General features: G+C 37.3%; 1 protein-coding gene across 2 annotated transcripts in view; it reads left to right on the top strand.

Moving 5' to 3' along the window:
• GRID2 (glutamate ionotropic receptor delta type subunit 2) overlaps positions 1-12,705 on the top strand; it is a 737,357-nt gene that overhangs the window by 502,353 nt on the left and 222,299 nt on the right. For both annotated transcript variants that reach the window (XR_011324830.1, XM_069784511.1), the window contains exons 6-7: positions 5,863-6,036; positions 11,130-11,291. Coding sequence is in view for 1 of the 2 variants with exons in the window: in XM_069784511.1 (XP_069640612.1) it covers positions 5,863-6,036; positions 11,130-11,291 (336 nt within the window). In the remaining variant the exon portion in view is untranslated. The remainder of the gene's footprint in view (positions 1-5,862; positions 6,037-11,129; positions 11,292-12,705) is intronic.

Raw genomic sequence — 12,705 nt, 5'->3', positions numbered from 1 at the left:
GTTTAGACCAGTGGAATTTTAGCCAGTTTTCCCTGGGGAAAATTATGCCTCAAAAAGTGCTGTGAAGACAACCCAGGTCCAGCAGAAATTATCGGTTTGGGCCTTGCATTGCCCCTGACCAGTAATCTGTGTTTTTTTCCAGCACTGAATGGGGCCTCAGTGGTTGAGAACCCAGCTTTACGCTACAGACAATCATGTGAAGAACATACGTGTTTTGTTGGTTACATGAATTTTTTGTGACATCTTAGACACCTGTGTTTGTGTGCCTGTATTGGCTAAATCAGACTGTCAACTACGTAACTGTAACGCTGTTTCTTTGGCCTCCTAATTTGAAATTCTAAGATGATCTATCATAGTGAAAATGCGTTGTTTTGCAAAATCCACATATGATTCAAATAATTCCTTGCACTGAGATACCAAAATAAGCTGGAGTTCTCTTTCCTATTCCATCGTTGTGCCAAGGGGATATAACACATTGAGTATAGTGATCACAGTTTTGTGATCAGGAATCTGCTTAGGCTTTGTGAGGTAACATCTGCTATTTTAATTGCTCGCTTTAAATGGTATAATGCCCAGAAAGAGTTCCTTAATTTTTATTGTCCCATTAGTTGCTATTTTATGTAATACAGCAAATTTGCTTGAAGACTGTGTATCATAATGGAAATGCATGTGTGGGAGGAGGGAGGTTGTTCTGATAAAATGAAAGGACTCATAATTTGCTAAAGCATGATACATTGTATTAGTCCTTTGCAAATAATACAAATCTCTTCTGATCAGTGCAGTCAGCTGAGGAAACACACTCTCCAAATAAATGTTCCTGCTTCTTCAGGGCCTTAAAGCAGATGGTGCAATTCTTTATTTAAAATTTGCAGGAGTCATAGATTTGAATGTAGTCATGATCAAATATGTCTTAACAAAATGTGAGAATGGATTTCTCACACTGTCCCTCTGTCTGTCTCTGCTTGTTTCTTTTCCTCTACACAATAGTAAATATAACCTCAAAAAGCCCAGGATATTAAAATTATATTTCTTCTATGACTCTTAAATCACAAGTGTACAGTAAGCTTAGATTTGATTTAGTGTAACTGAAAGGGGCATTTGTATGATTTTCATCACTTTTCTTTCTTTTGCTCCTTTTAAATGAAACAAATGTCCTTTTTTATTTTAAATCCATGTCTCTGAAGCATTTTCCTTTGTTAAAATATTTCAGAGTCATCTTACTATGCCCAAGGCTGCCACCAGTTCTCTATTACTATTGTTTACTCAAGGACAGCTCAAAACACTTTCTGCTGCCTACAGATGCCATACAGGAGGTGAAAATATTAATGCTACTGTAGAAAGGATTGATTGGATTTTATCTGCAATAATGTGCACAATTATGACCAGCTCTATTAAAATTAGAATGGAATGGGTGCACAGAAAAGCTGATTTGTGTGAGGAGAGACTGAAAACGTTGGCTTGATTAGCCTATGAAAACAAAGACTGAAAGAGGATATGCTCTCTGTTTATAAACACATACAGAGCGTGAATAAATGCATCATTGTCAAGGGCTAGAGGACAAGGCTGGCACAAGAACAAATGAGTTCAAATTGCCCATAAATAAATAGAGGGCAAAAGTTAGTAGAAGGTTTCTAATTACCAGAGAAATCAGAGTCTGGAAAAACTCCTTCTTTGAGGAAAGAATGAAAAAACCACCAAACTCTCTTAAAGACCATTTGATGGAAAAAGATCCAACAGGTTTGCCCATCGTAGCACAAGAGTGGACTGGGGGAACCACAAGATTGTATTCAAAGGCTACTTTCAGATGAACACATGTTTTTCCTAGGAGAGGGCTGGTCCTTGGCTGATGCAGTCAGCTTGTTCCATTGTGTTTCAGCCCAATACACTCCACCATGAAGAAAAGCATAGAGCATGACTGTTTTAAGCTCAAGCAGCTAGATCAGGTCCTAAAATCACAGCTCAGTTCCAGGAGTTCACACAATTCTACATTTTAATATGGATAATTGATTAATAGTAGCATTAGAGGTTCATTTTGAACCCTTACATTTCCAATGGTGACAGCAGGTCAGGTGTGAAATGCCACCCTCTTTGGTACAGGTTGGCAACTAAGCTGCCAGCTCTTTTTTTCAGACAGGTGAGACCCAATGGACAGACTGACTTAGCCCTGCTTTCTCCATGCTCTTGGATTTTTTTCTCTGTGAAAGCTAAAAACTGATTTCTCCTTGTCCTATTAATTTTCTCTTTTTCATCATCCTCCCCTGAACCTAAGAAACCTAAGGAAGATAAAAATGGAGCAAATGATTATGCAGTTCAAGATTTCCCTTTACTTGTCTTGGAGCTTCATCTAGTTATGCCTTCCCCTCCACTACTCCTCTTTGGAAAGCGCTGAGAAATTCAGGAAGGGCATAGCCCAATTATGCTATGGCATGGGCAGTGGCAGCCCTGAGGCTTCAAGGGGGTATAAGAGTGGCCACCCTTTCCCACTCTTCCCCCTGCTCACTGCTGCTGGCTTTTGGAGGAGGAAAAAACACTCTCCCCTCTGAGTATCATGTGGGATGTGATGAAGACATGGCATGCCCTGGAAAATAGGGCATGTCCAGTATATGATAAATACAGGAATCATCGTCTTGGCCTAAAGTTAAGATGTTTCATAAGAAAAAGTATTGCTGCCTTTGTTTGGTGCTTATTACAGGAGTATGTGAATAAATTATTTCCCTCCATGTCTGTCACTACTGGGGCAGTTGCTCTGTGGTGAATAGTAAGTCTCTGCCTAGGTTGCTTATCTTAAAATAATGAGACGAAGCTGAATGGTAATGTATATTAGTGTCCAGTATATAGTCTTGCTTCCCACTGGAGTCTCTGCGTGATATGTCAAGGTGATCCTCTTCAGTTCCCTTTTCCTAATTAATCTGTAAAGAGCTATCAATTTAAAATAGCATTTCTTTCCTTATTTATTTGCCTACTCAGATGAAATGTACATCTAATTTTGTCCTTGTTCAATTTGAAATAGGACAGCCTCCCATTTATTCCAAGTTCAGACCAACAAAAGATAGGTTTGGAACTATATATTGAACTTCTCATTTAAAAACAAACAAACAAACAAAAAAACCACCCCCAAACCTAACACATAACCTAGCCTAAATTTATACAGGTGCCAACTCAGTTCAACTTGGCCAACTTTGTTATTTTTTTTGGACATTTGGTGCTTGTGTAACAGATCATCTGCCATCCTTATATCATTATACTGTATCCTCCTTTGAAGTGCAAATGAAAATTGTTTCCTTTCATACAATAGTTGCTTTATATAGTTTTCTTAAGTCAGATCCAAAATTCAAGAATGAGAGACTATATTGGAGAGTCATTATATAAAGGGCTCGTCACTCAGTCAATGCCAAGTATTAAAAAAATGACAAAGAAATATGTAGCAAATGACTGAAGTGGAATTTGGGTTTGCATGGCATTGCTTTGTTGTTAACCTAAAATCTGAATTTATGATATAAATCAGTGGAATTCACAGCATTTAAAATAATAGTTGTCATTAATCTAATGATGTATATACCTCCTTGGCAGCTATACAAAAATCTCTTTGGTGTTTGGATTCTGTTACTAGTTCCCAGGTGATGTATAAAAATATGAGGTAGTAACCTAAAGGTTAAAATGAAAGCACTCTAATTAAAATGCACCAAAAAATGCTGAATACAGAAAAAATAAATACATTTTTGAGGCAGAAAAGATAAATGTTTGAGCAGGTGAAAGTCAAAATGTTTTTTAAAGTATTATTTAGCAATATAAAGTGCCCGTGCAGGTATCAGTTTTTACATTATTAGAATGAGTCTAATATTCTTGCTTTTACAGTTTGGGCACAGTGTATAATGAAACCAGGCAAACTTTTTTTAAATCCTCTGAGAAAGGATATAGTTTAAAATCAAAATAAGTTTCTTGAGCTCTCCTTTCTGATTATACTGAAAGTATTATAAAAAAGATTACATGCATTTTGCTAAAACAGCAGTTTTGATTATTTTTTTTTACCTTGCAGCTAGTGAAATGATACAGACTAAATGAAAAGACGGCATCTTAAGCTGAGAGAAACCATTATCTGTGGTACATTAAGAATTAATCGACCAGAAATGCAAGATATTACACTGGACACAGCTGATGCCATGTGTTATTTTTGTTAGCAGAAAAATCTATATTTCATAAAGAACATTAATAACAGATGACTTGAGAAACGATGACAATCTGTGAAGATGAATAAAATACTGTTATTGTAGTCAAGAGAGTAGAAGTCAAAATTTACATCTCATGTATTTTTCTTCCAAAATTTAGAGGAAATAACAAATACCAGTATGTCCACAGAAATTGTTCCAAAATAATTAAAGAATGTTCACTGAAGCTCAAAAAAAGCCAAAATTACCAGGATAGTTGTCTTAACATTTTAAGAGCTGCTTTTTCAAAAAGTTTGGCTTCCTTTTCACAAGACAGATTCTGTAATTTGAGGTCAAGTCTATCTCCTGGTGCCTCCTAAGTTCTTGATTATGAGTATAGATCAGGAAACTAGACACAAAAAAAGATGCTGGTGTTTAGTCACAGGTATAACAGTGCAGATGTGCTGTATCCTTTAAAAAATGAAAAGCTATAAATACACAAATGAGAATCAGAAATATTCAATAAACTGTGGCTGTTTGCAAGGGTATGTTAAATGCAGACTACTAATAGGAGCTCCTCAAGCACCTCCCTTACTGGGGGGGTGTATCCACAAATTTAAACATCTAGAAAGTTTGGGGCATCAGCCTCTGTAATTAATACAGATTATGGAGAAACAGTTTAGCATGATGAAAATTAGATTCTAGTTAAAAAGATTGAGCAATTTTGTAGATTATTTCTCCTGCTTTACGGAAAAATACAGACACAGAATCACCTTGAAAGCTACCAGCTGACCCTATCTGAGTTGTCAGAAAAAAACTGTGTTTAACTAAAGTTCAAGTTCTTATGTAAAGGTTGGAGTCAGTTGCTGTTGCTTGTGAGCCCACACTCCTCTTGCTCTGTGTTCCCGAGGGCCTCATCATTCAATGGTGTAAAACACTGTGTTCCTAAACTGCAGGAATTCATACTATGTAAAGAACTGTTTTTCTGGTTTCCCTAACCTGCCTTAAAGTTAGTATTTTAAGCTTAGTATTTCACATATCGATGTATTTATTTAGTTATTTTTTTTCTTTAAAGTGTGTGTCTGTAGAGCTGAGCATTCAGCTGTAAGCCTTAATAGGTACCCTATGGAGTAAAAAGTTGGTTTTAAATTAGGTCTTGCTATAAACAAACACATACACACCTAGAATGCTCTAATGCATTTTCTTTGCCCTTTTGGTAAATGATGTTGGCTAACTTGCACATTGTTTATAGGTTCTTGATATTCGATTTGCAGGAAATGAACACTTAAGGCCTGAATAATTGTACCTTCACAGCTCCTAAGTAATGCTACACTTAGAAATACCTCATCATATGACTTCCTACTGATTTACACATTATCTGCTAAGGACGCTCTGAAACACTTTTAAATAAAAGATCAAAGGTAAAAGGAGAGGGAGAGAAAATCCAAAATGAAACAAGTCCATTTACATCTACAAAGATTCGGTGAGGTTTGGGCACAGTACATTTTAAACTTTTGCAATTATTGTAAGGGTGGTATGTCAGTTGTTACAATGAACATGCTTATGTTCTTTTTGAGGCTGTGGCAGAGCTCAACAATAGCCATGTAGCCATCACACACCTCTTGGTCCTTTCAGTTTAGTTTTTGTTTATAATCAGGTGGTAACATTTCTGTATTTTAACTTTCATGCATGTTCTCTCCCTTGCCTTGTCTTCCAGGAAATAAATGACGTGGATGTGCAGGAGCTGGTGAGAAGGTCAATTGGAAGGTTAACGATTATTCGACAGACGTTTCCAGTCCCCCAAAACATAAGTCAGCGCTGTTTCCGTGGCAACCACAGAATATCTTCATCACTGTGTGATCCGAAGGACCCTTTTTCCCAAAGCATGGAGGTAGTTCATATAGCAGTCTATTCGCACCTGGGAACTCTCTTTCTAGATAAGTTCAAGGTTTTTCCCCAGGGGTTTAGTGTAATTTAATGTTTATTTTTCATGTCTTCTCTGACATGCAGTTTAACGGCTCATGGCATAAAAAGAAAATACTTGGGCAGGGGGGAGAGTGTGACTGATGGACAAGAACAACTCATCTACTCTACAGCAATTGAGAAGGAAGTGCAAAAAAGCCACCTGATCTCCAGGCAGTGGGGTAGTTGTTTGTTGCCCTCCTAAATTTTAATTTTTTCATCTCACCGAGAATTTCCTCCCCATAGCCAGTGTCTCCTGGGTTGCCGTGCTTCTCTAAACCTCAAATGTGTTGTCAATAGGACAGCCTTCCTGGGGAGCACCCACATCATCTGTTTCAACTGTCACAGTGTATGCACGTAAATCTATGCCTATGTTCCAAAGAGGCCTTATTTTCAGGGTTGTTAATTATAAATCACAATTAAACTGTAAGAGCCTTTCTACCACATGAAATCAGCAACAGGATCATGGTCACTGTCCTGACTTCACACAGTATTTCCAAGAGCAAGTCCTCTATTTCTCTTGTATATCTGGTTAGGCTTCATCATGACAAAGCAATGGTAAATCAGGAGTGTGAAATTGGCTTAAGATGTCAATTTTACTTTTGGGGTTTTTTGCGTGGTCATTTATGAAGTTGTGGAAAGATGACTGCATTGGCAGCGGTGCAGGAGGAGCATATCTGAACAGCAAAGAGCAGTTGTCTTGCAATGCTGAAAGGAAGGAGGGAAAGAAAACAATGGGAGAGAAATAGGGAGGTGTTGAAGAGTGTCCTTTCTTAAAATGAAGATATGTAAGGGGAAAAGGAGGAGAAGTGTGGCTGGTCTTGCCCTGTTTCAGGTTAGCTGTAAGAGCCTCTGCCTCACTAATTGTTCACGAAGCAGCCAGTAAGCAACTATTGATGAAATGAAAATCTTTGGCCGTAGCACACTGCACAGCAATCCTGTTAAGAGTTCTTAAAATAAACAGGGCTGTGTAAGGTCAATGGATACATAGGATATTTCTAGAGGCTATTTAGGATCTGTGAAAATTCTTTAGGTTGCACCATTCTGTTATGGCAGCATGGTCCTAGTGGGAACTTCGGTAGTCTATGGATAACGTGTAAAAACTGAGGGTGTGATTAACGTGCAGCTGCTAGAGATTGCAAAGAGCAGTTTTCATGAACAAAGTTACCAACTACAGCAAGGCAGAAATTAAGAATCATGTATCGATGGGAGGCTTCACGTTTTGATTTTTCTCTTCAACTTCACTTTCATTTCATTTTTCACTTCAACAGTGAACTGGCTCAAGGAAAGAAAAGTTCTAGAAATCAAAGTCTATTCTCTACAAATTGGCAAATTCCATTTAATGTGTTAGATTGGACCTGATACCTTAACCTGTGCTTCTTGATCAACCTATAGCTTGGAGAGCCATAATATTCCTATTGAAAACTTTCATAATGTTTTGGTTCAAAGGAATGGCGGAAGCTTGACTGGTTTAACTGTTCTGCACAGTTGAGTTGCTTTTTTCATTCTTCCCCTGAGATCGCTGCACTTCATTAGTAGCTGAGTGAGACAACACTAAAAAGTGAAAGGAAGAAAAACTCTGACACAGTTTCCCCTGTGTCTTTGTATGATGCACAGACCTTTGAGTAGCTGTGGGGTTTGTTCGCTGCTTCTTTGTTTGTTCTCCCCAACAATATTATAAATCAACTTCTATTCCAGTGGGGAGTTGGAACTGTTTATAAATTGAAATTTCTAATGCTTTTTTTATGCCATTGAAGTGTGACTAATCAGAAATATTCTCTGGAAATTATAAGGGTGGATTTCTTGATTTATTTTTTCTGAATTACTCCCCCTAAAGTCTGCGTGAATAATTAATTTTTTTCAGTATGTTTATTAAAACACTGAAAAATATTTTTGTGAAGATCTCTCGTGTCTCTGGGATTGTCTTAGTTGAAACAACAACTTCTATAAATTTGTATCATTTTGGAGGCAGGAAGTTAAAAACTGGATTCACAGAAGTATTTAGTACAATTTAGTGCAATAGTCTAAGTACACATAAAATAAACACTGTTAATCCAGATTAATCACTCATGCTTAATCTGCTTTCTTCTACACTCTGGAACAAAAAATTCATATCTGAATTTTGAATTGCATCAACAGGAGATTATGCAGTTAGTTACTGCTTGGTAATGCAAGTGTCCAGCCATTAGTCTAAGAGGCTTGGAATAAATAAAGGATCAGTAATGGATACCAGGTAATGCGTTAAATGTCCCAGTAAATTTACATGGGAAATGAATAGAAGTGTAAAGTGACTTTAAATTACAGCCCCACTCTGTGCATTGGGACAGTTACTAATGAAGCATACTTCTGGTGGTGACAGGGAAGGGTGATTTTGAGAAACAGAAATTAATCGTAGTGTCTTTATCATTGCATTATCAGTGATTGACTGCTGTAGATGTTAGCTGAACTATTAGTGAAGGAATAATAATTGCTGAACTCTGTACTCCTGAGCCCTGTTAATACTTGATGAAGGCCCAGCTATATTACTTTTAGATTAGTGAGTGCATTCTTCCTCATGAACCTGTGACAATAGTCTTCTATTCCCATGATATTAGGTTATGGAAGCTACCTTGAAAGCAATGTCATGTTGTTGGGAAATGATGACTCGGCATCTGTAGCCCTTCGTGTACCAATTTAGTCTCATTAGTGACCTTATTGTCTGTGCTCTCTAGAGGGTTTTTTTTGTTTTTTTTCCCTTTGGCGAAGGCTTATAGATAAACTTGCCTCACAGCATAGTAATAATTCCTTCTCTCCCCCTCTAACAAATGTCCCTGTGGTGCTGACTTCTTTGAGGAAATACAGTTTTAGCTGAAATGCTTTGAATTCTTTGTAGGTTTACAATACACAGACAAATCATCCAAGTTATTTTAAAAATGCTTGATTAATCTGAACCCGGATCTGCAATCCATGCTTTTAATCCTGTCATACACAGTGATGCTTGGCCTGTGCATCTGCAGAAAGTAAATTAGTTCCTGGGTGAATACTGAAATGGAAATATTCATAGCCACTGGAGTTCCAGGAGAAGGTCAAGTAAGAATAAAGAAGTGTCTTCCAGAAAGAGGGAGTGAAGCATCATCGTCATTTAACGAAAAAGGGAAATAAGGATCAGAAGTTCTGTTCATTTGTGGTACTAACAATGTAGAGTTGTAAAGGCAGTAGAGGATCCTGGGAGATTATCAGAGGGAAAGCAGCAGACCGTTAGATCTCCTTCAATAATATGTGGAAGGCAAAATGCCCCATGAAATTCTGTCAAGGTAAGGAGAAAGATGACCTCTTTCCTGGATGCTAGGCAGGGAAGGAGTCTGTCACAAAACTTTCCTGTGAGAACTGTACAGAGCAGATTGTGGGTGACAGAGGCAAAGCCAGCATAAAGATGGAATTTACATAAGAAAATAAAAACGTAAAAAATAGATTATATGGAAAGGAGTAATTAGGCAGGAAGAGAGGCTAATTTTTTTCCTTTTTTCCTTTTTTTCTTTTTTTCTTTTTTTTTTTTAAGGCAATGTGTGGATTTGCCAATCAGTGTCTCAGATCTTCAGCATTATTGTGCTTCCTTGGTGTATATCCCCTCCCAATAGCTGCAGGACTTTCCCTGTCTTTGGATATTTTTAAGAGGCAGAATAGGGGCATTCTCCACAAAGTTGACATACTTTCCTATTGTAAGCTTCCTTCTTCTTTTAAGGTTTTGATCAGACCATCTGTACGGAGGAACCCTTACACAGAGCAGTTAACGTATTCCACAAATCTGGGAAATGTCTTCTGGCTTTTCTGTAACTGATGGAGAGAAAAAACACCAGCAACCTTGCCTTAGTTAGCAAATTGCTGCTAGCTAATTTGTTTTCAGGCACTAGGAATGCTGAAGACCCCCCTTCATAGCGCAGCTGAGGAAACTGAGTTTCCCCCAGTAACTTCAGGCCCCATGGCTTCAAATGACCAATAGGTTATCTAAAAATAATATTCCTAAAGGTCCTTCTCATTTCTGAACATCGTGTCTTTTCCCGAGAACCTCTGTTCAGGAGACCTGAGGTTTCTCTTTATGATACTGTTAGTAACTTAAATGTCCCTGCCATTTGAGGACAGAAATGACTGAAATAAAGCTATATTGTAAACTACCTGTTTCAGAAGTGTTCATGAATTCTGAGCTTCTGTTCTTTTACATTGAATTGTATCTTTCACATCTGACTTTGTACTGTGTGCATTTAAAAGTACATATATAGAAATAGTATATGGTTAAGTGGAACTGGCACACAAGTAATTTCTTTTCTTGAGTTCAACTGTTCTCTCTTTGATGCCAGACTGGAACTTCCTCACACCGTATGCGGGTAACTATGCTCACAGTGAAACATGTACACGTTTACTCAGTAAGAGTGTTGTCCTGCAAGGAATTAATAGCCATTGCCAAATACTCTGATGGGAAACACTATAAGTTGCAGAATCAACATGCGACTGCACACTAAGAAAGATTTCATCGGGTCATATTCCATTCCAGAAATTGCCTTAGTCGAAATTAACTGCAAAAATCAGGAACAAAAACCATAATGAAATTATTTAGTTTAAATTTTCAGAGTTTCTGTTTTTCAAAAGAACAAAACAATCTTGAAGAGAATTTGATGGTGTCCAAGTATCTGGTGACTGAAAAATTGAAAGTTACAGGCAACTGGTTAAAAATAAAAGAAAGTCTGTTTATGTTCATAAGTAGGGCTTTAAATCCTGCAAGTGGAGCTGTGCCAATGATTGGGCTGCCTGTACTTCATGTGTGTGTAGTTTGTTGCTGCAAATCACTTGTACCGTGACAGCCCCTAGCTGCAGTTTTTATGAGAGCCAAAGATAGGACTTTTTGACTCTTACAGTTTCTTCTTCATACCAAATAAGTCATTTAATTACCAGAGGATTATGGGTACAGCAAAACAAATGATAAATTCTGGCTGTTGGCAGAAGACCACAAATAATAATGCTAATACTCCCCCTTTAATGTCTTTGCAGATTTCAAACCTGTATATATACGACACTGTCCTCCTCTTGGCAAATGCCTTCCATAAGAAGCTGGAGGACAGGAAATGGCACAGCATGGCCAGCCTCACCTGCATCAGGAAGAACTCTAAACCCTGGCAAGGAGGACGATCGATGTTGGAAACCATCAAGAAGGTACCTTTTCCCTGTATTTCCTCGTCTTTGATTTCTAAAATACTTGCATTAGGGAGTGTTTCCTTCTGAGATGCATACTGTTCTTGCCAGTACCAGCAGTGTCTTTTTAAAGCAGTAGTTTTGATATATTTACAGTTTCTGAAAGAAAATAGTCTTTAATTGGTTTTGGTTTTTTTCTATGTCATAATGAGCATATTTGAAATTAAGTCAATGAGTTTGTTTACCAAAACTACCAAACTAGTAGAATTTTCAAGTATGAATAATATCCTATCTAAAAAGTATCACAGGTGAGGAGGTAAGGCAGCTAAATTTAGTATTTTATTTGTAAAAGGAAAAAATAAGGTTGCAAAATTACGCTTGGGTAATGTTCTGTGGAATTTGCTGTTGCACTGCTATTGATATTAATATAGTGAAATAATAGACATGAGAGTGAGGAAAACCCTAACTCATCTAGTCTATATTCTGCCATTGCAGAACTGTTGCCTATAACAGTCTCTACAGTGCTTTATCCATTGTTAAGATTTCACTGCTTCCCTGCGATTATTATTTCATACCTTAATCATGCTCATGCCCAAGATGCTTTTCCTGTTTTTCAAAAATATTTTTTCTTATTTATTCCCTTTCTTCATGATGTTTGCAGCCTCCATGTGCTTAGAGACAATTATCACAGCCTTCCGGGTTGGTATTTAGTCAAAATATGCTTAGGTTGGTAGTTTACCCTTCCCTGTAAATTATTCGGTTCAGTCTCCTTATGTTATTGATGTCTTTCATAAAACTGCCTTCTCATTTGTCTGCATGTACTTCCTGATAATGTATACTTACATTTAAAGTGCTGGCAGTGCCTACATTATAAATACAAAAATCAAACCCCAGGACAGAAAAAAAAAAAAAAGGTGCTTTATTTATGGCTTTCATTAAAAGGACATAAAAAATAATTTAAAATATAATGTTGTTTCAAGAAGTTGCATTCTGCATTAGGTCTTTAACTACACCAGAAATTACAATGATGCAGGCAAAATGTAAGACTCCTTTGAACACTGCTTATTTTTTCCTCAGTCCCCAGTCAATCTGCATTAGCTCCAAAATAACAGTTCAAGACTTTCTTTGGTGGCTTTCCCCAGTTTCCATTCTAATAGTTTGAAGTCATGAGACTGCAAGGATAATCCAGGACACATTTCTTATTTCAGGGGCAGGATATGGCTTTAAGGGACTCTATTGCTCTTAACCTATCAGAGCAATTTCAAATTCACATTTGGCAGTCCCATGTATTTTAAGCTATGTTTCAGGCAAGGCTAGTTCTGGAACTTTTCTTCTCAGCTTGCATTTTATAAATACTATTGCACGCTTTTTCATTAATAAACTAAAAGCTATTTCTACTTACTCAAATCTGCATAGGATGCCTGAGCTGGAAAAC

This window comes from Haliaeetus albicilla, chromosome 1 (assembly GCF_947461875.1).
Source record: "Haliaeetus albicilla chromosome 1, bHalAlb1.1, whole genome shotgun sequence".
Classification (NCBI taxonomy): Eukaryota; Metazoa; Chordata; class Aves; order Accipitriformes; family Accipitridae; genus Haliaeetus; species Haliaeetus albicilla.
This window is presented reverse-complemented; position numbering and strand designations above follow the sequence as displayed.